At 36.2% G+C, this 26,979-nt stretch overlaps 1 protein-coding gene across 2 annotated transcripts in view; it reads left to right on the forward strand.

The window, feature by feature from the left end:
• Positions 1-25,423, forward strand: part of PTBP3 (polypyrimidine tract binding protein 3) — a 39,131-nt gene extending 13,708 nt beyond the window's left edge. The window contains exons 3-15 of one of the 2 annotated variants that reach the window (XM_036403459.2): positions 1,230-1,301; positions 3,925-4,088; positions 4,932-5,078; positions 7,972-8,136; positions 11,586-11,696; positions 13,836-14,010; positions 17,039-17,116; positions 17,772-17,902; positions 20,285-20,318; positions 20,940-21,032; positions 21,557-21,773; positions 23,452-23,529; positions 24,222-25,423. In XM_036403459.2, the coding sequence (XP_036259352.1) occupies positions 1,277-1,301; positions 3,925-4,088; positions 4,932-5,078; positions 7,972-8,136; positions 11,586-11,696; positions 13,836-14,010; positions 17,039-17,116; positions 17,772-17,902; positions 20,285-20,318; positions 20,940-21,032; positions 21,557-21,773; positions 23,452-23,529; positions 24,222-24,354 (1,551 nt within the window). In that variant the 5' untranslated portion in view covers positions 1,230-1,276 and the 3' untranslated portion in view covers positions 24,355-25,423. Of the gene's footprint in view, positions 1-1,229; positions 1,302-3,924; positions 4,089-4,902; positions 5,079-7,971; positions 8,137-11,585; positions 11,697-13,835; positions 14,011-17,038; positions 17,117-17,771; positions 17,903-20,284; positions 20,319-20,939; positions 21,033-21,556; positions 21,774-23,451; positions 23,530-24,221 lie in introns of those variants that run through there. The other variant, XM_036403460.1, reaches the window with a different exon arrangement.
• Positions 25,424-26,979: the final 1,556 nt, after the last annotated feature.

Raw genomic sequence — 26,979 nt, forward strand, 5'->3', positions numbered from 1 at the left:
GCCTAGTCACAGTCTTCTGTTGTGAATGACTTTCCCACACTAGGGAAGCAGCAGGAACACGTGATTAGCAAGGATGAGGAGAATCTAATTGCTCCTTTTAGCACAGACCCCATATAAGCCAGTACTCTGAGCAGTGTTTTTGGAGCCAATGCAAGCCAACATAATGGCTTTTCCTTACCCTTTGCAATGGATCCTGCCACTTCTCAATGTCTCTTACAGCTGAATAACTAATCTAGCTCAGCTCAGAATGCTGGTAGGCTGGAGAATTGATTAATCTCATAGGATAACTCTTGGGCACTGGGCTTGATGCAAGATAAACAGTTCATGCGCGTGTGGGAATGTTGGACCAAAGGCAATGGGAAGTTCTCTTTCCACCAAAGAGATGAGAAGCTATTTGGATCAACTTATTCCATCTTGCAGAATCACTCTCTTGGTCTCCATTTTCCATTAAAATGCTTTTATGGAAGAGAGTGGTGAAAGTTTCAGGAAATGTAACTGCCTTTCAGAGGTGTTTTGTTTGTTCAAGGTATACCTTATTTCTTGTTGGCATTTTGAAGTTGATGCTTGGCTGGGATATTACAGCAGTCTTAATGAGTAAACAGATGTAACTGGAGCTAGATGCTGATTTTTGAATGAAGGACCTGTAGTACTCAAACTCTTTTCTGTCAGTAGTTAGAGTCTCAAATTGTTAACATTCTTAAAGCAAATACCTTGATCTTTCTCCTAAGAATTCGATGGTAAGACTTATATATTTTTAAAAACTGTACTGAAACCAATTTTTTTTTTATTGTGCCATGGGTGTGTTTAAATATATGTCAAATTAGTTTTGCTCAGGTCCCCTGTGTCCTGTTGCAAATGCAGATTTTACCTGTGTGGCTGTGCATTTATGGAAGTAATGTATTGCAGACACAAAGCCTACAGCCAGCTCATTTCTTTTCTTAAGCAAGTTTTCTTAACCATGTTATTCTTGGTATTTTAAAAAGGGTAGTGGGATAGATTTAAATCAGTGTAACATATTGATTTAAATCAATAGTGTAATATAGCTGAATTTGCTGATTTATTGAGACATGTGAAAAAATTATGTTGTTGGCATTTTTTCCTGAAAAACAAGGTCCTGGCAGTTGTGGTATTGTGTATAGGAAGGGGGTGTTCTTGGGAAGAATAAGTAAAGGGAGTTGGTGCACTTTTATATTGAGCTTTACTAGTAATCTTGTCTTTTATTTCTTTAGTGTGGTCCTGACAAGCTCCTTCTGGTGTCAGTAACAGACCTTCTACCATGAGCAATTCTACTCCAGCTACAGGTATACATAAAAAAAAAACCCCTCAAAGTTCTTCAGCTGTTCTCTCTCTCTCTGTTGGTTTTTTTTTTTTCTTTCATTGTTTTGTGTGTGTGTGTGTTGAGGAAGATGCTGTAAGTGTATATATTTGTTTACTTGTAGTTTTAGACCAGACAGGAAGTTGAAAGTGAGAGAAAGCTGGTACAGCTTTTGTTAATATTACTTCCAGCATTAGGTGTACATAGAGTGTTAATGACCAATGGTTGCATGAAGTAATTTTATGTCAAATAAATTAACTAAATCATGACCTAGACAATTGCCTGTCAGCAGTGGTTTCCAAATAGTTTATTTTATATCAGGGCAAAGGACAGAGCAGATCACCTTTTGTGATCTTAGACACCAAGTGTCTAAGACTTGCTGTATTTTTGGTGGGGAAGGAGGAGTCTGAGGAGCTAACTTGAAGATTTTTCTTTTTTATTTCTTTGACTTGCACATGTCAGGTTGTTTATACTTCTGCTGATCAATTCAATGTGATGTCCAAATGTTTCTGCTTGGCTTGAAATAGCATTAGCTTATAGCTCAGCAATGTAATAGCTGAAATCTGTATTATTAATTAACAGTGCAATGACTGATCCTTCACAGTGGTATCCAAGATGTCTAAATGATATAGAGGTTTTTGGAATATATTACTAGGTGTTCTCATTAATAATCATATAAATCTAAAATAAAATATGATCACTATTGAAATGCATCTTTTTACCCAATACAGCTGCTCCAGCTGCAGGTCTTGTTTTTTGTTGTTATGTTTGGGGTTTTGGGGCTTTTTTGGTCTGGTGGGTCACATTTCTAAAATGTATACCTTTCTACCTCAGGCTATGCAGGGAATACATTTGTACTGGTCATGAATTGTGATTGTAATGAATTTCCCTTTGTACATCAGGAACCAATTTTCACTTTATGCATAAGGGTTTTTTTGGTCTGTCTGAAAGCATTTTTTACTTTCACTCAGTTGAGAGTACAATTCAGAAAGGTGATCAGCTTTGGCATGCTTTAAAGAAATGTTGAATCAATTTTGAAGTTTAGATGTTGGAAGATAGAGATGGTTATCACTCTGCATCAAAATTAGTATCGAACCACAGCTGGAGAAAGAAGCATGGTTTAAAAAACTATGAGGTTTTATATTTGAGATGTGCTAGCTTTTATTGCCGATTTAGTAACTTAGGTAAAGTTTCACAAGAAAATAAACACTTCAACAGTTTGCCACTTAGCTCCATTTTGTCACCTCTGACAATGTGTCAGAACCCAGAAGATACTGCTTCTGCAAGAGTCTCTCATATAAAACTAGAGGTGAAATTCATTCTAGGCTTCATTAACTGCTTTCGTTGGTCAAGCATTCCTTGACTTAATACTAAGTCAGGGACATCTTGTAAATTTTGAACCTGAAAAGTAACAAAATATGTTGTTAGAGTTTACTAGTAATATGTCCCGTCGTGGCTTGGTACCAATATGTGTTTAATATGGTCATGTTTGTCTTAAAGTTCACATTTTTCAGAACACATACAGAGCACATGAAGCCATTTAAAATTTCTTGATGGAAAAATGAATGCATAGCAGACTTTTCAGTTTTGCAGGTGGGAGAATTGTTAAGTGTGCTATAGTTGGGGCTTTTATCATCCATCTTGAAATTTTACAGGCTTCCAGTAATAAAAAGACCCTCTGTAAACATCCTTATGCAGAATGACTTGTGTGAACCAGTTCTCAGCCTTAGACTGTATGCAAAACCTACAGCAAAATCTTATAAAGTTCCTACAGAAATTTCTTCTCAATCTTTTGTGTTTCTCCTTGGAAGGCTAAATGCAACAGATTAGATATTAAGACTATCTCTCTTGCCTCCATTGCAACTGCTTCTAGAACAATATGCTTGTTCCAGATATGGTGTTCTGCTTTAAAGTGCTCTCAAGGATACTGAGTAATGTTCCTGAAATTCAGTCATTGTTCACTTACCAATCCAAATTTGTGCCTTACAGGATCCAAACAGGCATATGTTCAAAAAAACCCCACTTCTGGCAGTATGTCAAAGTGGAAGTTGTAAGAGTTTGTATGGATGTCATGCTGTCTTTCTCAAAGACCTTTTAAAACTTAAAATAATTTGGAACAGCAGGCTTTCTTTAATAAAGTAAAAACAAACTCAAAACCTCAAGTTAGCAATTCAGTCACAGCAAGACAAGTTGGTGATAAAAGGAAAATTAATGTATTACCTCCCAATTGGGACTTTCCCCTCTTTTGTGCAACTAATATTTTCTAGATATCTTATGTAGGCATTTGGGGAGAAGTTACTGACCTCCCATTAAAAAAAAACAAAACAACAGCAAACCAAAACCAAATCTTCAGAAAATAAACAAGTCCAAAGCAAAGCCAGACATACGCCACCCTCCCCTTGCTATCAAGATTTGGAATAGCTGATGATACCTTCTTACACTGTCCCTTTGTTAGATATGGAATATCCTTTCTTAGGGTTCAAAGAAATAAGTACCTAAGTCAATGTCAGTGCTGAGGCAGCAGTTTATCTCCTTAAGGTTTTGATATGTACGCTGTGCAATGGGTTTGTCTTGTTTAATTGTCTGTCTCCTTCCCTAAAATATTTTAGATAATGAGAAGAAAAAAAGTAAAGGAAAAAGATCTCCGTGTTCCCCTTCACGTGTCCTTCATATTCGTCAAATTCCAAACGGTGTTACTGGAGCAGAAGTTGTTTCATTAGGTCTCCCTTTTGGCAAAGTAACCAATCTGTTGATGCTAAGAGGAAAAGGTCAGGTACGTAGTTTTCAATGTCTCAATAACAAGAGCAAGACTGAAGATGTGGTTCATGTTATGATAATTTTGATCTTGACCTTGAGTGAAATGATTGCAACAATGTCTAAATATTTCATTGATAGCAGAAGATTTTCATATTTTTAAATGTGAAAGGATGTTTTGAAATTTAAGTTTTTAATATGCTTTCAGATTACATAATGAACTAGAAATTTGTTGATAATATTGCTAAACATTATATCCACTTTATGTGAAAACATATAGATGATCAAGAACTGCATTGTCACTGTTGATGACACAGTGACAATGAGCCTGTCTGCTTAAGTTACTGACATGCATGTAATTTTTTGACATCTTTTAATCCTGTTAGATGTAGCAGAGTAGTTTGTGTCATGAAGAAGCACAGAAATCCTAAAAATAATAAACATTCATACAAAAATTGGATTAATACAATGCATAAACTAATGGATGTTTAATGTTTTGTTCCAGCTTTTTCAATCAGTATGCATATCAGCTACTTAAGTAATAGTGCTTGATTTCAGGAATTTAGCAAATTGATTAGCAGTGTAGTACTTTTAGCGGCATTACTTTCCATATGTCATACTTATTCCACCTCTTCTTAGATGATGTAGTGTACTTACAATGTAAAACTTTCTATGAAAACACACAAATTGAATAAAACAGCCCCATAAACATGCACACCCAAATGCATTCTAATGCTGAGGAAATCAGTATTGTACTTTCACATAATCTTTTTCTAGTGAGAGTGGAATTGGGAAAAAACGATGCTTTTTTTCTCTCTTGTAAACAAAACCAGCTTTGAAATCGTCTATGTATCGGTTGCAGGCATTTTTGGAAATGGCTTCCGTAGATGCTGCTGTTTCTATGGTGAACTACTACACTCCTGCTACACCTCACCTCCACAATCAGCCAGTTTATATTCAGTATTCCAATTACAAGGAACTTAGGACTGACAATCAGCATAATCAGTCTGTAAGTACAATATTTCCATTTAACAGGATATAATTGCATGAGTTGTGAATGCATGTGTTAATACAGAAAGTATTAAGGTTGTTTTCTGCTTCTCACGTTGCCCTGCCTGTGATAGTGCTCAAGAAGATGGAAAGGATCTCAACTAGGACAGTTGATCCCAACTGACCCAAGGGATGTTGGGCTCAGCATTGAAAACTGGGGAAAGGATGAGGAATGTTCAGAGATGTGGCCTTTTTCTTTCCAAGGAATTGTTACACTCAGTGAAGTTCCTACTTTCTTGGAAATGTTTAAACACCTCTCTGCCAATGGGGGAGGTGTTTAAACACCTTGTTTTGCCTTACTTGCATATGCAGCTATTGCTTTGCCTGTTCAACTGTCTGTAAATGACAGTTTTCTCACTTCTACACTTCCAATTCCCTGTCCCGTTGTGCTAAGGGAAGGTGACTGAGTAGTTGGGTGGCACTTTGCTGCATACCAGGGTTAAACCACAACACTAGTAAATAAACAGCTGCACTTCACTATACCAGTAGTTAAATTCTGATATATATAATTTCAGTAACTTCTTAGAGACAGGGTCTTCTCAAAATCTGTAAAATTATTGTGAAGGAGCTCAAGTTCAAAAGTAGTTCATCGTAATGACCATAAAATCAAGTGAAGGTGGCAAGAGGACTGCTTGTATAAACAAGGAGCTCCTGATTGGGCTTGAACATAAAAGAGAGGCATAGGAAAGCTGGAATCATGAACAAGTGCCTCAGGAAGATTATAGAGCATTACCTATACATGCAGGGATATAGTTAGGGAAGTCAAAGGCCACACGGAGTTGTCTCTGATGAGAGATGTGAAAAGCAGCAAGTTTGGTTCCTTGAGGTATATCAGCAGTAGACATTAGATTTCTTTCTTTCTAAAAAAATACATAGGCCTGCTGCTGAAAGGGGCAGGAACAGAGGAGATGGAAAAGGCTGAATTACCGACAGCCTTCTCAGCAGCATGTGGTGGTTAAGAGTTGCACTTGAGAAGAGTGGAAAAGTTGATGAAGGAAGTAGAGAAGAATCACATCAGAGAACATTTAAATTATTTTGATAAACAAAAAGTCTATGTCCCTAGTGAGATACACTTTTGAATGCTGAGGGAGCAGACTGGTGTCATTGCAATGCCAATGTACTATCTTGAAAATGTTATGGCAGTTGGAAAAAGTGACTGAGTTACTGAGGACTAGAAAAAAGAAAATCCTTCCATCTCCTATCTTAAGGAGGGACAGCAAGAAAGATGAAAAGAAAGATCTGGGGAACCACTGCTTGATCAGCCTTACTTTGGTCCCTGGGTAAGGAATGGAGCAACTCATTCTGGAAACTATCTCCAAACATTCTAGGGAGAAGAAAGTGGTTAGTCATAGTCAAGCATAGGTTTTTAAAAGCACATTATGCCTGAGCAATGTGATGGCCTTTTATGGTGAGGTGACTAGATTGGTGGATAAGACAAGGGGATATTGTGTATCTTGACTTTGGCAAGACTTTTGTTTTTGTTTCCAGTAACATCCAAAATGATGAACTGATTAATGCAGTCTAGTTAACTGAAGTGATTTTAAACGCTGAAATGGTTGTGACCAGTGGCATAAAGCTAGGGTCCAGTCACTGGCAGAGTACCCTAGGGGTTAATACTGGATTTTGGATTCCTGGATGGATTTCAATTGACCTCCCATTTAGCTACATAAGTTATATACTGTGATATGTATATCATGAATTTTTTTCCCTCTGTAAGAATGTTGACAGTTGTGATTTGGGCATAAATCATTCATTTGTGTTGGCACAAGTGTCACACAAGTCTTGCAAGCTTGTCAGTCTGGTAAATATTATTTGTCTCTTTCCTCATCTAAGATTGCTGTGTCGGTTTGTTATCTGCAAAACCAAACAAATTACAAGATTTTTTTTTAAGGATGTGGTTTGCATAACAGCCTTAGGAAAACTGTATGTATATTTGCAAATAAGACTCCTTGGGTCTCTTTCTGAGTATTTTCAACTTGGTATGTGGCACTTGGTTTCTTCTATAAGAGCATTATCTACTTTTGAAAATAAACTGTTTGGCACTTCAGATTTGAGTTTTATCTAAAATTTAAAGAGACCCTAGTAGAGCAGCTGAATACTGTTACTGTCCTAGTCCCCAGGCTGAGCCCTGAGGTACATATTATTTTGCAGGGTTATATTTTTCTGAAACTAGGTAACATGGACCATGTGCCCTGTTTAATCTGTCTTCCAAAGAATTTATGTAGCTGAGACATGACTTTAAGTCACAATGCATCTGGAAAGGAACATCTCTCCACGGTCCTGCTACTCAAAGGAGGTATGAAGACCTCTTTGGGGAGAACCCATGAAAAACAAGTGAAAAGACTTGTGTAATCACAGAAGTATAGTTTGAGGAGTGAGATTTGAACCTGTTTTTTGTGGTTGATGGCTTTGCTCTGAAAGAAGAGTAGGGTGTGCAGATTTAAGTTTATTCCAACCAAATCTTAGTTCCTGAAGAGAATTAATCCTAGTCTTTGGTATGCTGACTGATTGTTTGTCTATTACAAGATTACAATATTGTCATCTATAATATTGCTAGAAAAATGTCTAGAATGACAATAGCTTACTGAATCAAAGAAAAATCATTACAAAGTAGTAGCAGTTTAACAAAAAATACTTGTAATTCTGTGAATTACACTGACTAGGTCTAAGGGAGGAGCATGGAAAGTAAGAGTTATGATTTATTTATTAATGTGGGATTTGAATCAATAATATGAAGGAAATATGGTTTTATGAAGTTACTTTTTATGTCCTTTTCATTTGGGAGAACTTTATTTCAGTATGAATAATTTGTATATAAAATAACTGTGCTCTCTGCTATGACTTAATTTCAGAGACCCCAACCTGCGCTGCAATGTGCGAACGCTGTGCAGCATGGAAACCTGGGTATTACAAGTGCTTTTGCTGCTGAAGGTGGGGTCCTTCCAAGTCATGGTTCTGTTCTTCGAATCGTTGTTGAAAATGTTTTTTACCCTGTCACTTTAGACATGCTGTATCAGGTAATGAGGACTGCTTAAAAAAAGTCACAATCTGTTTCAATGTTGCTACTGTAAATCCATTAATTATTTTTAATACTTGTGGCTCCTGAATCTTCTGTATGAAGACTCTCTCTTTAAAACAATTTCCCAAATTTAGAGATCTAGGATTGAAATAGTTGTATGTAAATGAAATTGAAGTAAACAGAGATTCAGTACTCAGATTTTCATGTTGTCTCATTTAGTTCCTTGCTGTGGAAGCAGCAACAAACTTGAATGGTTAATTCTGCTTTCTTGATGAGCTAATGAAATACTGAATGTTATGAACTAGTGAATCCATATTTTAGCACTCTTTCTGCTGAGTAACCTTTGTAGTTTGCTTTATATTTACGGTTTTATGTTCACCTTTATAGCTCAGTGCAAGTGATGTAATATGCAAATTGCTTGTTAAAATCAAATGTTTTTGATTGTTCATCTTTAGAATGGCATTTGACTACCTCTCTAACTTAGAATAATGGTAGGCTGTATTTATGAAAGCCATTGCTATAACTTCTGCTAGGTGTTTGGCCTATGCTGTTGAAAGCTCTAAGTTTAAAAATAATAACTTGAAGACCACTTCTTTGCGTCCAAAATATTTGTTGATACTTCACAAATATTGCAAAGTTTTTCATACTTGAAACTTTTGTAATTAATAGTAATTTATGCAGTAAAAACCATGCCCCATGTATGAGTGTCTTAAGTAATACAATTTAGAATAACTGGGATGATTTTGTAGGAACCTGCAGTCCTGGAAGATTCTTTTCCTGCTCTGCTAAGATCTCAAACAATAGTTGAGATAAAGAATAGCTTTAGCAACACTCTGTTTTTCCTCTTACCTCTTAAAATTTTCTGTTTCTATCTCCTCACCATGATACTGATTAACTAGTGTACATATTAGTTGCCACTTGGATCTAAACCTTTGTATGTGTCTTTGAGTGTTGCTCACTCATTGCTGAACCTGTGCAAATACTATGTCAGCTGTTTAGGATTATTGCTGTATTCAGAATAACCTCAGAACAAGCTCCTGTGGTTATGGAAGCTGTACTAGTTCTAAGAATGCAAAAGCAAAGAGGAAATTCATATTAATTTACTTTCCTTTGATTTTAGTCTACTTCAGTGCAGCACAACGACATTTTCAGCATTTGAATTGCTCTCAACCACCTTTCCAATACGTCTTGAAAATTTAGCAATATTTGCAAAGGGGTCTTATTTGGAGCTCTTAATAGGGGACAATCTCCTCTAATTAGAGCAGCACTTTGTGCCCAATCTAACTTTTACTTTGTATGGTAAGGTTAATGAAAATGAGTATTTTCACTGACAAGTATAGCATCTTATGGAACACTACTAGGCAAGCTGTCAATCCATACTTGGATTGTAGTTTGTAAATTGTCTTGCCTGCCAAAAAATTAATTTTTTTAAATCACAATTTGCCTTAAAATATTTATCATATGAAGCTGAAAATTCAGTGTTATCTTTTCAGAAACAAAGTTGATGTATACAGTGTGTTTAGGTTTAGAATCAAACAGGAATGAGTACATTAAATTTCATTACCTTAAAAAGGTCTATTAAGTTTTCTGGATAAACATGGAAAAACATATGTTGAGAAGCTGTATTTAGGCATTTCTTAAGAGGAAGTGCTTTATGTACAGGAACTCAAAGACTAATTTTAAATTGCTGTGAAAAGGTGTTCGTTCTGTTTTCTACGACTAAATGATGACTTCAGCATTAAAATCTTGTTTCTGAGAGATGGCAAAACTGGGTCCAAATGTTGGGACATTAGTCTTGTATCACTGATTCTTGGCCCTAAGAGGCAAGAGATGCTTATACTTATCTAGGGCCTTTCTTTCCATTGCAGACTTAATATTTCTCAGGGGTTTCTGCATTCCTGACTTTGCATTGATTCTAACAGTCTGTTTGAAAACTAATAGTATTTCTCAAACTCACCTTTCCTCTGACTGGCCTTTTTGTTCCTGCACTTGCATGATACATCCTGGCTTTACATTTGTCCTCACTCTTTGTCGCACTGCTTTTGTTTAAACACCTTCATGTAATGCACACTCTAATTTTGAATGTATATATATTTAAATTCAGCATTTAAAAGTATTTCTGCAATGCTTATGTTTGCAATAAATCAAATACTATTTGATTATAAAGTATAGAGGTAGGTTCAAATCTAGGTCTTTGTCTTGCTTCTTTCTTTGTTGTTTTTTAGTTTAGGCAGTGGGTGTTAATAAGCATATCAATTATTTAAGTTGTATTTTATTCAACAGATTGGTAGAATTTGTCTAATGTGCAGAACACAAAGGTGGATACCTTGAATGCAGATTGCAGTTCCCATCTCAACTGACTTCCAGTAACAAGGAATAGTATTGATAGAAATAGACAGATCCACCAGGTCAACAGGTGGCTCTGTTGTGTACTTGAATCAATTTTGGTGGTTTTGACCATGGGATAATCTATTCAACACCTGTTCCACTGATACCTGATGTGATGTACCTTTCTCAGAAGGGAAAAATTGTTCTAGTGTAGGAAGTAGTGGAGCTTGATGACAGCTTTAAGCTAGCTTGGGACAGGGAAGGGTAATGTGTGTAAGCTAGAGAACAAGAGGCTAGAGAGCAGCACTGTGGAAAGGGACCTGCACATCCTGGTCAATGGCAAGTTGAATATGAATCAGCAGTGCACAAGGTCTGGAGGGGAAGCGTTATGGAGAGTGGCTGAGGGCACTAGGTCTCTTCAGCCTGGAGGATACTGAGGGGAGACCTTCTTGCAGTTACAGTTTCCTCAGAGGGGAAGTGGGAGGAGCAGGTACTGATCTCTTCAGTGTTGTGACCAGTGACACAACTTGAGGACTTGAGGAAATGGCATGAAGCTGAGTTGCGGAATGTTTAAGTTGGATTGGAAAGGGTTTTTCACCTAGAGGGTGTTGGGCTCTGGAACAGGCTCTTCAGGGAAGTGATCACAGCACCAAGCCTGACAGTTCCAGAAGCCTTTGGACAATGCTGTCAGGCACATGGTGTGACTCTTGGGGTGTCCTGTGCAGAGCTGGGAACTGCACTCAGTTGATGATCCTTCTGGAACCCTTCCAACTCAATGTGTTCTGTGACTCTATGACTTGTAAAGTCCATTTCAACTCTGATTCATTATTCACAATTTATCTGCAGACACTTGACAAATGCCTGTTTGGACTGTCCTTCCCTGTTTAGTTGATAAGCCATTGCTAATTCTTTAAAAACATTTTATCCATCTTTCCTTTCTTTTGTAGCCTTTCTTTAATTATTTTTTTTACCTGAAACAAAATTCTGAGTTCACACAATTTTTGTTCAGCTCTCACAACAGAAATATTTTTCAGAAATTTCTTTTGAATATTAAATGCTAGCTTTTAGTGTGCATGAATTACTTGCTGCTTCTTATAGCCCATTTTTTTTCCCTAACAGATTTTCTCTAAATTTGGCTTTGTCTTGAAGATTGTCATGTTCCATAAGAACAATCAATTTCAAGCTCTGCTCCAATATGCTGATGCAATGAATGCATATTATGCCAAAATGGTAAGTATAATGTATTCAGCTTGATTTTGTTTGTTGGGGAGTTTTCCTTGCTAAGGGACAGGAGAAGCATTAGGAATATTTTGACTGTTAACTTTGTGATATCTCACCATTCTAACACTTTTGTTGCACATGAATAACTTTGATCTCTCTTTTTTTTTAAGAGGATAGCACTCTATCATCAACTGCAAACAAATCTATAGCATATACTCCAGGACATGCATGAGTCTGTCAAAATGAAAATCATTGATAATATTCTCTCTGTCATCTTGAGGCTGAACAGGCCCAGCTCCCTTTTACTTTTATTTGTGAAAGAGATGCTCCAATTGCTTAATCATCTTTGTAAGTCTACACTGAACCCATTCCAAGAGCTCCATGTCTCTTTTGGGCTGAGGAGCCCACAGTTGAACACAGCAGTCCAAATGTGGCCTCACCAGTGCTGAGTAGAGGGGCAGGATCACCTCCTTTGACCTGCTGGAAGTGCTCTTTGTAATGCATCCCAGGATGCCATTGGCCTTCTTGGCCACAAGGACAGATTGCTAGCTCACAGGCATCTTGTGGTGGTGCACAAAGATACACATTCTTTGTAAACCTGCTTTCCAGCAGATCAGGCCCTAATCTATGCTTTGCATTTGCCTTTGCTGAATTTCAGAAGGTTCCTCTGTGCCCATCTCTCCAGGCTGCTGAGGTCCTTCTGAAGGGCTGCACAGCCCTCTGGGCTATCGGCCACTGCTCCCAGCTTTGTGTTGTCAGTGAAATTGCTGAGGAGGCCTCTGCCCCTTCATCCAAGTCATCTTTAGTTCTCATATAAAGGGAGCAGGAGGTAATTAATAGTCAGATGTGTGTAGAAGAGCTTTAGCAATTCTTTCACGACACCTGTGATTCAAGTCCCAGAGAGGCAGACTGGAAACCTTTTTAGACCAATGATCAGGTCAGCAGATGGGTGCCTCTTTGTTGGCAGGGCATCACCTACAACAATTACGCACCACTTCTGGGTCTTCTTGGGCACAGGATCTGTCCACTTTGTTGTTTCACTTTAAGTCATGCCTAGGATTAGGACTTATATTGGAAAAGACCCTAAGGTCATTGAGTCCAATGATAAACCTAATGCTGCCAAGTTCAATTCTAAACCATGTCCTGAAGCACAACATCTGTGCATCTTTTAAATACCTCCAGGGATGGTGACTCTACCACTTGTCTGTTTTAATGCCTGATAGCCCTTTTGATGAAGAAATTTTTCATAATATCCACTCTAAACTCCCCTTGCAGAACTTGAGCCCATTTTCTCTTGTCATGTCACTTGTTTCATGGGAGAAGAGACTGACTCCTACCTTGCTACAGGTTCCTTTCAGGCAATTGTAGAGAGCAGTAAGGTCTCTCCTGAGCCTCATTTTCCTCAGGGCAGACAACCCCAGCTCCCTCCAGCACTCCTTATGGTACTTGTGCTTCAGATCCTACATTAGAGTCCTTCATGTAAGGGTCAGTTCATGCAGTTAAAATTTCCAAATTAGTGTTCCTATTACCATCTGATATTGTGTGTTGAATGGGAGAGAAGTAATATTAGAGACATAAGAAGTCAAGTCATGCTTAAAGCTGTGTTTTGTCCAGATGACACAAGGTGATATAATACTAACTAGTAGACTACACTAGTAGTTTAGGTAAGCATAGTCTCAGCATAATTGTATACTTGGTGTTTAAAAAGAGGGCTTAATAGCAGAAGGTGAATTACTGTTTTGATTCAATTGCAAAGTGAAAACTTTATAATGGTGGAGTGGTTTGGATTGGAAGCAACCTTTAAATGTCATCCAGTCCAATCCCCTGGAGTGAGCAGGGTCACCTTCAACTAGATCAGGTTGCTCAGAGCCCTGTCCAGTGGGCATCAGACACCTCTCAGGGCAACCTGTGCCAATGTTTCGTTACGCTCATTGTGAAAAACTTCTTCCGTATAGCTAATCCAAATCAACCATCCCAGTTTAAAACCATTACCCTTGTCCTATACCAACCTGCCCTAATAAAAGATCTGTCCTGATCTTTCTTATAGACCACCTTCAAGTCCTGAAAGGCTGCAATAATAATATAAACGTACAGTGATGGCTGCCATGATGTGTTTTTATCTCTGAAAATGTAATTCTTTTTCTTCAGTATCTGGATGGCCATTGTATCTACACTGGCTGCTGCACTCTGCGTATTGATTTCTCCAAGTTAACTAACCTAACAGTGAAGTACAACAATGACAAAAGCAGAGATTTCACTCGCATTGACCTTCCTTTTGGTGATGGCCAACGAACCATGGAGGCATCCTTATCTACTCCCTTTGGTAAGAAACCTTCACTTCTAGTACTAAATACACACTGAGATCATAATTTTTATGTTGCATTTATGCTTTGGCTTCCTATCAGGTGCATAGAGGGGTACATTTTGCATACATTTTTGTTTGCTACGTCCAATAAAATTCTTATGGAAAGCATGAAGTTGAAGTCTTGGTAAATCAGTATCTGAAACAGTAATAAGAGGAACACTAGTGGGCAAATTTTAGTGTTGTAAAAAAGCTACAAAATACTACTAAAATGCTGTAAAATTGTATAATTGGTACAGGTAATGTAGCAAATATTGCATATCAGAATGGAAGTCATCACAAATTGACACTGGCTGCCTAAAGCTGCTTGAAAATAAGTGTTGTAAGGGTATTAGCTCCTATGTTTTTATATTTTAGGATAATTGAGTGCTGCAAGAAACAAAACTGTAAGAAAATCCAAAATGCTATACTTATTTATATATATATCTATACTCATCTTTTAAAATATAAATTTAAGAAATTTTCTTAAATTTTAGAAGTCATTTTGGTGTAGACAGTGTCTGCTTGAAGTGAAACTGGAGAAATGCTCACAACACAATTTGAGTGATTTTAGCTGATTTTCTCTCTCTCTAATGACAACTATTAGCAATAATACACAATGAAGAACTAACTTGGCTGTTGAATAGGTATCTAAGTGCTGTCCAATTGATTATCACAGTAAAAAGTGTGGGAGAATAACTCCCTATTTTTCTTTACTTTTCTGTGTCAGCTAGGACAAATACTGGGTTTTGCTTGATTTTTTTGAATAGTTGAGTTAGCTTAGATTGGAATAAGAAAGTGAGTTGCACTCGCTACTTTCTTGATTTTTGTCTATTGCTCCCTTTAAATGCAGGCCTTGGATCTTTAGGTAATGGACAAATGTCATTACAGTGTGGGGCAGAGGAGGATGGTGGAATTTGCCATGCAGCATTACAGAAATGTGCTATTACAAGTTTAATATATTCTAATTAATTAGACTTGCATTATTTGAAATGCCAGTGGAAGGGAAAAGTACAATTAGAGTAGATTATTTCTGCACTTGCTTGTAGGGCAGAAATAACTATGCTTTTGGAGAATAACACATGAACACTTCTCCCTATCTTCCTCCTCACTCTCCAAGCTTCTCATTGCTAGGAGCCTTGTTTTCTTTTACTGTAAGAGTAAGAAGTGCTGGAATAGTCTGATGTCTGTAAAAAAAATTGTCTGTGGTACATTCATAGTGAAGCAGCTGCACATTTATTTAAAAAAACAGTAAAAAATAGCTGTAAATGGGGAGAAGTTTGCTTCCTAGCCTTTCTGTCAGTGATGACAACATGCGCATATTGTAATTGGCATGTTCTGTGAAGCTTAGTTACAGAACATGAGGGAAAGATGTTTTAAGTCATGTGACTACCTTCACTATTTCCTATTACTAGTGGAAGTAGTTTTGATGTAGAATTATAATACAAAGCTGGTAACTGTCAGAATAATATATCTGTTTTTTATTATAGACTTGAAGTTATCTTAATAGCAAAACTAAACTGTTCTTGAGACTTGTTTTTCTTCTTCTTTCTTTAATTTTCTTCTGCTTTCTGTGGAAAAGATACTGCACTATAAACAGATTTTGTGCATATTCTGCATTTAAAGAGTTCTTGCATCCAGTGAGCAGAAATACCTGAATTGGCTTGCTTAGAAAGCTAGGCTGATAGCCATGAAGCAAATGAATTAAAAAAAAAAGGCAACAAAGAATTCTAGATCTTTCTGCATTAGCTCAGTTTGAAAATTTTTACATTCCTGATTTTGGTATCAAGGTGCAACATGCAGGTGTTACTTGGCAGAATAAAAGTTCTCGATCTATTTATTTATTAATGTTTCCATTGCAATTCTTGGATTGTGAATAAGTGATTCATAACTATATTGCCAGAACTTGTCAGTATAATTTCAAAAATGTGTTTACTTGCTTTAGTGTCATAAAGGTGTTCAGTTTTTTGTATGAAAGATGCTTTTTTGCTACAGATAAGAGGAGGTGTAATGTGATGCAGTATTCATGGATACTTGATCTGTGGTGTCTGTTACATTTCTTTTTGTAATTCAAAATAGATACTTTTTTTGGTATTGTATTATCCCTATTGATAATCATTTGTTAGTAGCTCTATTTTGGTCAGTAGTGTGGAGGTTTGAGTAGTAAAACAGACATATTACCAAGCTTGTAGAATGTTTTCTAATTATACATGCCCCATTTGAAAAATTAAAATCTGGTGTGTCCTTACATATGAATGAATCCACAGCCCAAGCTTGTATCTAAATGCTTAGAATACAGCTTTGTGAGGTACCCTGAGTAGCACTTGACTCCACATACTAATGTGGAAATCACTGAGCTATCTTTGATGCTTGACTCTCCATATGTTGCTATTCCAAATCTGGTTAATGCTTTCGATTTCCAGGGGAACTATAAAAAACAGTGGTTATGTATGAAGTTACACAAACTGGGAAAGTGCATCTCCTTAAAAAGCAGAATTTATATGCTTTATGCATTTTAGCAGCTAGTAAAATTTAGAACCTTAGATTAGTTGTAGAAGTTTGTATTGTTTAGCTTATACTGATCTTAGTGTTCAGGAGTTGTATCTCATCATTGCAAAACATCTTTGACTGTATTTACTTGCAGAAAATTTCAAGAGTACATGTCCATTGTGTGAATAGAAACCATTGAACACAGGCTTTAATGGATACTAGTCTCTGCTGTGCTTTCCTATTCAAACTTATCTAATTTATATTTTGCCCAGATTTCATTTTAGAGAGGAATGTTGAGGCCGACCAGAATATTTGCTTTCAAAAATGGCTGAAAATTGTCTTTGTGCAACATAGAATCTTGGATTTCAATTAGAGTTTTAACCCAAAAGTTTTATAAACATTTGGAATCACATATAAAGTCAAAATAGCAATACTGGTAGCTGATTCTGATTACTGAAATCTCTTCTGTTTTCTAAAACTTTTAAAATCTGCTTTAAAAAAATCTATCTGTTCTCTCTAGCTACCCAAAATACCATAATTCCATCATATACAGGGCCTCCTGGGTTTGCCCCAGCCTTGGGCTTTCCTCAGGGAGCAGGTAAGTTTGTTTTCTAAAAATGTGTTTGTAGTTATGGATAGCCTATCTGAATACATCCATTCAGAGCCATTTGTTTTAAAATACAGCAATCAGAACAAAGTATTAATTTGAGTAATTGTAACTCTTTCTCATATATATACACTCAATAAAATAAGTTTCTATAATAAAAATCATATCCTGATGTAGTTTATCATTCAATAGGCAAAGAATCTAAATGCCATGATAGAAATTCACTGCAAGAGAAGAAATTAAGCATATATTTTTTTTCTCAGAATCATAAAGCTGCTATGACATTCAATGCAAAATGAGGGAAGTCTCTGCTTTTCTGGCTATCAAGAGATAAATACATAGTTTTTTAGACTGTGATCTTTCCCTTTGTAGCACAGGATAAACTTGGGTGCTGATTTTTTTTTTTTTTTCTTTCTTGGGCTGCAATTTATGCAATCTTTTGTTTGGGTCTATTTGTATAGCTGAATGTTTCTTTTTTCTATGAAAGGGAGCTACTTCTTGCTTTATTGATCAGATACTAGTAATAACTAAATTCCTTAAAATAATTTTTAAATTGGATATTGATGTTTTTGCTAAATACAACCTGCTTGTGTATTCTTCCTTACCCACTTTGAGATGTCAAGTGATGCTATTTATACCTTTTCAGGTCCTTCTGTTCTGCCTGTTCCTGGAGCACTTGGTCCTTTCACAGTCACCACATCAGCAGCACCTGGACACATGACTATTCCTGGTATTCCAGGAACCTCCGTTTTACTAGTCAGCAACCTCAACCCTGAAGTAAGTTTGATTGGTGGAACTGATATGTCACCTTGTACCAACTGCCAGAATCCTCGAAAACTGACATTACCTGAAGGAATAAGAAAAATTCTCTATGCTGATAATATAAAAAACAGGACACATCTATACTTGTTTTAGGTAGCTAGCAATATTGGTGAGGTTTAAAAACTCCCGTCATCAGTGAAAAGCTTCCTAACACAGTTTACTTTAGGAAACCTATGTTAGCAGTGTAGCTAGTAATTGGAGCGAAGTCTATGGTCAACTGTAAGAAAGTTTGAAGATGTGATAATTTCTTGATATCTCAGTTAATATGACTTCTCTGTCTGCTTTTTTATCTGTAAAGAAGGCAAAGGATTTTTCCTTACATTGGTTAAAAAACAAGGAATTAAATGGAAAGGAGGAAATAGAAAAGGAAATAAAAGCATGCCAAATGCTTTTCTAAATATGTGTAGGATCTTTCTAGTTTTGCAACTTTTTTGAGATTGAAGAAAAAGAACATGGGTACATTATGTTATGGACATCACTCTACATTTATTTTTAAAAGTTAATAAATACCCATGTTCACTTTTCATGGTACCACACAGATGATTTTTCATATAGTGGCAGTAAAATTACCAAGGAAAACTTGGAAAGTTATTTTTGTAGTGGAAATGACATAGGCTGGTCTATAATCTTCCTCATGTTATTCGAACACTAATCTGTTCTTAATTAAAAGCATTATACATCATCTTAAAATAAATTAAACAAGCTTTACCAGGGCCTGATTTAAAACACGATTCTTTTTCACTATTGATAAGCAGTCCTGTTGCAGCAATGTAAAATTCTTGTTGCACACACTCCATACATTTCCTTAACTGTAAAACTGTTAGGAGTTGTCAGCAAAATTGAAGTTCCCTTGAAATTCTGAGGTTTAAAAATCTATTCACCAGTTTGTTTTAAGTAATTGCTGTGTTTCTGTTTTCATACTAACAGCCAAATTCACAGTAAGCATCCAAAACCCAGATGTACACAGGGCTGTAAGACAAGTCACTTTTTCTTTGATTTTACAATATATCAGCGAGTTTCTTATGATGGCTGCAGATGTGCTTTCTGCAGCTGACTATTTATTTTCTGATTCTAAAAGGAGAGTGCCTCTTAAAAATAAGCATATATGAAGCATAGGTCAGAGCTCTTTTTAGGACATTGATGCTTTACTTAGTACGAATCATAGCTAAGAATTAATGTAGAACTTAGTGCTGTAATGCATGATACAATATCAATGTATTAAGTAATGCCCATCTTCTTAAAAGAATAAAAATAAGAATGTACTACAGCATTAATTGTTGGAAATATATTTCTTGGCAGTTCTGTAGCACTTGTTCTTCAGTATTGGTTGTCTGACCAATATTTAAATATTTGAGTCAGAAGAATAAATTCTATATGAATTTAAATATTTGGGCCAGAAGAAAAACCTCTTGATGAATTTAGATTTTACATTGATAGCAATTGTTCTCTACCACTAAATGCTGAAGATAAACAGTATGGCCTTGCGCTTAGGCTGCAATATATTCTTTTTTTAATAATTTAGGTATGTTTGGTACACATTTAAGAAGTTGAGTTGAGAAGGAATAGGGCTAGAGAGTGCGAGTAGTACTTTTGATATGCAGGTATTTTTAGAACTCATTAATGGCAAAACCTTTGCCTCAACTGAAAAATTTTGGCTGCATTAGATGGTAAATTGTCTTCTTTAGTACTTGGCATACAAGATTTGTATTGAGAATCACTGAAGAGAAATTTCTTTCAATATTTACCTTTCTATTCACAGCTTCTAATTGAATGCAATTTAAATACCACTTTCTATATGCTTAATACATAAACAGTTAAATTCTCTGTGTCTCCCTTTAGAATGTCATGGCCATGTAGTGGGATGGGGAAAAAATTGAAGACAAAGCAAACACATTTTGAAGCAACTGGGTTTAGTTTTGTTGGTATTGTCTCTTGTTTACAAAATACAAAGAGTTCTTTAATGCTTTATTTGTAATTTAACGAATGTCTTTCATTCTTTTCATTGAATGAGCAGGGAGCTTAGGAAGGATAAGGTCAAATAATGAAGCTACTTAAAAAATTAATAGCTTCTGCAATATGATAGAATGAGTCTTGAGTGATGAAAATGCATGAGCTGAAGTGTTTGCTTGTTTACATATTCTACATGTGCGTAGCAAATGTGTATTAACAAGAGTGCCATACACTGTGATTATTTCAAGTAATAGCTTTTGGAGAGACAGGTTTATGTATTAGTATGCAGCATCTCTTCCATTCTTTTTGTTTACTATGCACTTACAGAATAGATGTCTTCATTTGCATGGCTTTAGAAATAATGTACTCATTTTATCATTTAAACAGGCCATCACACCTTATGGACTTTTCATCCTCTTTGGTAAGATATGTCAACTATACCTTGACAAACCACAGGGCTAGTGGTTCTTTTTTTTTTTATCTGACCCATGCTGCTTAATTCAAACTCCATTGCTCTGTGCACATCCAGGAAATGAACTGGTTTTAAAATGGCAGTAAGCTGAGTCATTACATAAAAGCCACAGATAGTGTAAGACAGGCATAACAGTTAGTGTAAGAAAAATTTTGGTGTGTGGTCCAATTTGTTACTACAGAAAATGGGAAAGCAAAGTAAGATGTAAAAACAGAGGTTGCATCAGAGGAAATGCTGTACAGAATTGGCTCATACATTAGTTGCAGGGGACAGTGTTGGGTAGAGTAATATTTTAATATGCCTCAGTTAAGAGTACTTTGACAACTATTGCACTATTTACAAACTGAACATAAACATGCAGTAGTGTGACTGGGATCTGGGGAATTTCCCTCCATTTACGAGCCCCAGAATATAATAAACTTTAAAACTCTCCTTATACTAATATTTTAACCAACCTGTTTAATGAGGTATTATTCTTTGTAACACTAATGTTAGTCAAAAGAAACAGACTCGACCTTGTGGTTTAGTTAGTAGTGCTCTGAAAAAAATTTCCTTTCTGGATTTCCACAGGTGTGTATGGTGACGTGCATCGTGTGAAAATCATGTTTAAGAAAAGAGGAATTGCTTTAGTTCAGATGGCAGATGCGAACCAAGCTCAATTAGGTATTGATTTTTAAGGCACAGTTATGCTTCAAGCTAATATGAATTTAATATAAAGGAGGAATTTTTCATCTGTCAGTGACAAGCATAAACAAATAAAATTCATTATTGTGCTGCATTACTACATGCAAACTTTGATAATACTCTTAGTGGTTTTAAAAAAAATAGTCCTATGACTCTCAATATAGTAAATAATAGAACTAAAACATACAACTCTCCTGTCATTTATTTTAATAATACATTGTATTGTTTTCTTGTAATTTATCTTATATCTACCTATTTAAGAATGATCAACTTATCTGTATGGAAATGCTGTTTGCATTTTTTTGGTGTTTGAACTGGAGATTATATTATACCCTTATACTTTTTAAAAATGTAATGTTGTGACATAGCCCACCTGGTAGATGTGGAAGTTGCAGTTTAAATTTAGAATGTGAAATCTGACACCAAGTAGAAAACAGTATTCAAAGAATTGTCTTTTCTTCCCCTCCATTAATTCCTGTTCAAATTACATTTCCACTGGTTAGCTATCAACTACTTGAATGGACAGAGGCTTTATGGAAGGGTCATGCATACTACTCTTTCAAAATATCAGACAATTCAACTTCCTCGTGAGGGACAAGAGGACAAAGGTCTGACAAAGGACTATAGCAATAGCCCTTTACATCGCTTTAAGAATCCCTGCTCTAAGAATTTCCAAAATATCTTTCCTCCATCTGCAACCTTGCATCTGTCCAACATCCCGTGAGTATCTGCATGTGTCATCTTCTTGGAAAGATATTTTTAGGTGGTGTTGTGAAGTTAAAAAGTCTAACATAAGGTTTGGTTTTCTTTCCTTGGCCTTTTACAATTCATTCTGCTGTGGGTCGTTCTGGTATGTTATTAACAATAAGTGAATCCTTTAACTGTCCCATTTTTATCATTAGCAAAGAGGATAACTGAAGGAATTATCTTATTTGAGTTTTGATCAATTTATATTTTTTTTCATATATTTTATATACTTTTGGTTTTTGACATTAAATCATGTGTCACAAGTTTTCACAAAGGTTAAAGACATGTTTTTTGAGGTAATGTACACGACATCAAATTCATCGTGGACATTGATATTTAATATAGATACAGTGTTTAATATTTGTCCTGGTTCAGGGCAAATTTGGGAGAGAACCCCAAAAGGGGCTCCTCTAGGAAAGCAGATTCAATTGGCCCCTCCCCCCGACCGGTCTGGGAGAAACTACCTCCTTGGAGAAAAGTGGAAAAAACCTGTTTATTAAACAATAAAACCTAAACAATATTAAAGAATAAAACCCCTTGCTGCTCCAAAAGAGATGACAAACTGAGAAAGTCCCCTCCCCAGGTTGCAGCTCAGCTCACTCAGTCTCTGGTCAGTCCCTTGGGCGCTGGAAATGCCGTGGCCCAGGCCTGGTCCGGTGGGCCACAGGTGCGATCTGCCGGTGCTCTGCTGGGTGTTCAGTCCAGAGAAGGTTTAAACAGTTCCAAAGAAAAGGGAAAAACCCACAGTCCAGGGAACTTCTTTGCCTCAGCTAGCTAAACTAACTAAAAGCAAAGGAGAGCTCTGTCCCACTGTCTGTCCATCTGCAGACAACACAGTCCAGGAGCAGGAATGTGGAGGAGTGAGTGCAGTGTCTGAAAACAAACTGCACGCTTCTTCTCTCCCCCCTTCACTCTCTGGAACAAGTCTTAAAGGTGCAAAACTTATTATTCAGCATAAAGAGAACAAGACAATTGGGGATAAAAGCATCATATAGTCAACCTAGGACAATAATTCTAACTTTTTAAAGAACAGTTTCTACCAAATTCAGATATCTTACATGGAGGGCAAGTTGTGAGAAAGTAAAAAGCATTTAGTGTACTCTTTAAGACTGAAATAATCTTTTTTATGTCTAGAATATTATCAGTAGTGTGTGGAGTAACAGCCAAACATAGATTTTACAGGCTTCTCTTGTTTGGCAGCTGTGCAGGGAGGAAAAAAGGAAACTATCAAATTTTGCCACAGTAAGAAAATACATTATAAGACACTTTGAAAACAGCTTTTTGAGTAAAATGAAAATATTTCAAAATTGAACATATGTGACGTGCACTTGCACAAATTGCAAGATGAAATGTGTTCCTTAAGATTTTTAGGAGATTTTTATGCAATCTGAATTTTACTGACAGAAAAACAGGATTGGATGAAAAACAATAGTGTCTAAAATATTTTTGTAGCACAATGTGATACTAAAATATAGAGTAAATGCAAGTGTTTTGAGCTGAAGTGTGTGAGTTGATGGAGATAAATTTAAACAGCAAAAAGTAGTTTAGAAGCCAAAATTGAGATCTTGATGTTATTTCAGAACTCTGTGCTCTTCTACAAGTTGAGGGGAGTTTGTTTTTGTTTTGTTTGTTTTTTGTTGTTTTCAATTAGGCCTTCTGTTACTGTTGATGATTTGAAGAACCTTTTTACAAGTAAAGGATCTACTGTGAAAGGCTTCAAATTTTTCCAGTAAGTTCTCTTGCAAAATTGCTAAGCAAGCTTCCATCCTAGAAAATATCTAATTGCTCGTTTGTGACTTTATATGTGTACACAACTACAGGCAAAATTCCATGTACATATTGCTATAGTCAAAAGTGGTAAATCTATCACAATTTTTATGATACTTTGTCTTAAAATTTTAAATGGAATACTGGGTTAGCATAACTAAACTGAAGATAGGCAGCCTTTTGACAAACTCCATGTGTGTTCAAAGTAAAACAAGCTCAAGGAAAGTAAATGCTCACTTCTTGAAAAAACACAAGCTTTGTGTAAAATGCCATATAAAAATGACAGTGATGACAATGTATCTACATTAATTAAGGTTAGTTGGCAGTATTATTTTAGCATGATCATGCTTGCTAGAATAATCCCATATATATATGGACAATGCAAGTATTTCTTAGGGGTCTTCGAGCCTTATTTTGACCTAGCTTTTTGAAATCCAGTGTAATGAAAGAATGACATAACTTTAAGCCATAGATTCACAAAATTTATGTACTTTTTTTCTCTTTTCATTTTGGCAGATGCATAAATAGCTCTGATTCTTTTGCTGTAGAACGGTGTGTAATATAGCTGAGAAAAAAAAACCCACTTAGGCCACTTTTCTGTGTTGCCTATTGAAAATTTGGTTAGGATTAATAATAGTTTTTATTGTTCTTCAGGAAAGATTGCAAAATGGCTCTTATCCAGCTGGGCTCTGTGGAAGAAGCAGTTCACGCTCTCATTGAGTTTCACAATCATGACTTTGGAGAAAACCAACATCTCAGAGTTTCCTTCTCAAAATCTTCAATCTGAATTTTCTGTGAATTTTCCCTTTAAGGCTGCAAAATGGTTTTAGTAAAATCTTCAAACAGAGACTGAGACAGCTCTGACCAACTCTGTCTTTTAAAAGAAAAACCTCATTCATACACAAAGAATTAAGTGATTATTTTTTTCTGATTCTAGCTGCAATTATGTCATCCACAGAAAGATCTTCTGTGAAATCATTTTAGCAACAATATTTATCATCAAATTTCCTACTTAAAATTTTATGTTTTGAGGCCATCCTTTCAGCTTTTGTTTGAAATCAGCCTTACAAAACAATTTCAAGTGCTTTTACAATGTACCAAACGAGTATGTTTAATGAAAAAGTAAACCTACTCTGTGCAGATTAAACACTAATTTGAATGTGAAATAGTGCTTGGGTTTCTTGAAGAAAAGCAAACAGTAACTGTGAGTATCCTCTAAATAGTATTTATGTTACCAAAGTGTGTGTTCATACTTTGGTGAATCTTTACAAATAACTTGTTTATAAAAATAAAAAGTCTGTGCTGTTCTTATAGATTAAATTATTAGAGAAAAGGCAGTGCCTTCTCTCTGTGGAATAAAAGTATTTGACAAGTTTATTCAAGGTGTGGTATTGGAAAATTAGTTTGACTTGACTGTGGGTTGGAATTTTGATATCCTATTTCTACTATGAGGGGATGTGTAACAGTACCTTGGAGAAAATAAAAAAAGAAAATGGTCTTGATTTAAAATAATTTTTTTTACATTTCTCTAAATAATTAAATGTTTGCAATCTTGTGGAAAATATTCAGGTCTGTGATGGTTTCTCAAGTTTTTAAGAAGTTATTTTTGCTAAGGTCATCTTTCAGGGCAGAAAAATTAAATCTCGAGGTTTTTTACCACTCTATAGTCTAATACTTAAATTACTGTGTATTTACCTAATTTCTTACTTTGTGCCTTACTATATGTGTATGAATAGATTAGAGTGTTACCTGAAGTGTCTTGCAAAAATACTGTGGGCTTTGTGAAAATTCTCCTCTGTGTCTTTTTGTAAATGTTTTCCACAATAATTCAATATATATTTTTTCATTAATTAATATTTTGAATTCTAGTTTCTTGTGCTTTCTTATGGAGATTGGATGTAGATGAGACTAAGGTTTCACTTGTTGTGAAATCACATAGGGATTCTTTAAATTTACCTAGTTGCACTTCTCTGATGGTAGTTCTTCACTGATAAAAAATTCACACCCAGAAAAAATATACTAAAAAATCAAATAAACTTATATAGGAGGGCCAAACAGCAAATCCAGTTAGTTTTCTGGACTTCATCTGACTTTTTGAGACACACTGGCTGTATCAGAATATTCTTTCAGGTTTCTGCATTTCTTTTATTTTAATACTTTACAGTATTAAACTTAAAGTAATAGAATACTATCATTCTTTCCTTTCTAAGTATGAAAAAAATGTTAGATACTGAATCTTGATTCCTCTTTGGGGAATGAGCTGAGATGCAGTTAGGTTTTGCCATGAGTGTACAGATGAATACTAATGACCGATCATATTTTAAAAAGCTAAATTTAATTTTAAGAGCTTTTTTTCCCCTAGTATTTTCTTTCACATAAATTAGTTGAAAATTCATTTAATTTTACTTACCACATTTTAAAGACCTATTTCTTTCAAACATGGCATTTATTTACTTCTAACTATTGCAGAATTTGTTTCTGCTGTAATGTTTTGTCACTCATAATTGTTTTTGTTCATCTGAATTGTATGACTTTATCTTTCTAGAAGAAAAAGTATGTTTCTACCATGATCTGAGTATTCTGTAGTGAGCTTTCTCAAATTTTCTCTCTGAATTATTTTTGCAAAATCAGCCTTATAGTAGCTTGCCAGATACTACCTACCTTGATCTATGTAAATTGATTACAGGTGTAGTACTAAGGGAACTTCCCTGCCTGACCATCTGGGAGCCACTCTGGCAGTCACTCTTGCACCACCTGAGCTGGACCTGGGGCTCTTCCCAGTTACAGCTCCCACATTCCCACAGTCAGAACAGGTTTCCTTACTGGGCTGACCCCAGGTTTCCCATAGCAGGCTCAGGCATCCCAGCCATTAAAATCATTTCATCACAGCACAATTACAAACAAACAGCTCGGGCTGGTGTCTCTCGGGAGGGACCCAGAACAAAGGAACCCCTGGGCTTTTATCCCCTCACCAAGCATGGGAAGGTCTGGGACCGTTGGCTCCTGCCATGTCCCAGTGTCCGGTCCCCTGGCTGGGCCACAGGTCCCCGGGCCCTCGTGTGCCCAGGGTGGGCTCTTCAGGGCCTCTTTGCCTGGGCTGCCCCAGCCTGAGCTCAACCTGCAGCTCCCACTGCAGCTGCACCCCGAGCTACCTCAGTGAAACCTGCTCCTCAACAGTAGCAGCCAATCTGACTGTACAGATGTAGCTATATTAAGTGCTGTACAACACAACTATATAAATATGCAGAATGTACTATGTACTGGAAAGTTCAACTGGCTTAGAAAAAATATTCCCCTAAGGGATGTTATCTTTTGGATTTCACAGAATCACAGAATGGTGTGGGTTGATCTCCATGAAGTTCTCACAGTCTCACTGCTCAGTCTGTCCAGATCCTTCTGGATGCTATCCTTT

This window comes from Molothrus ater, chromosome Z (genome assembly GCF_012460135.2).
Source record: "Molothrus ater isolate BHLD 08-10-18 breed brown headed cowbird chromosome Z, BPBGC_Mater_1.1, whole genome shotgun sequence".
Classification (NCBI taxonomy): Eukaryota; Metazoa; Chordata; class Aves; order Passeriformes; family Icteridae; genus Molothrus; species Molothrus ater.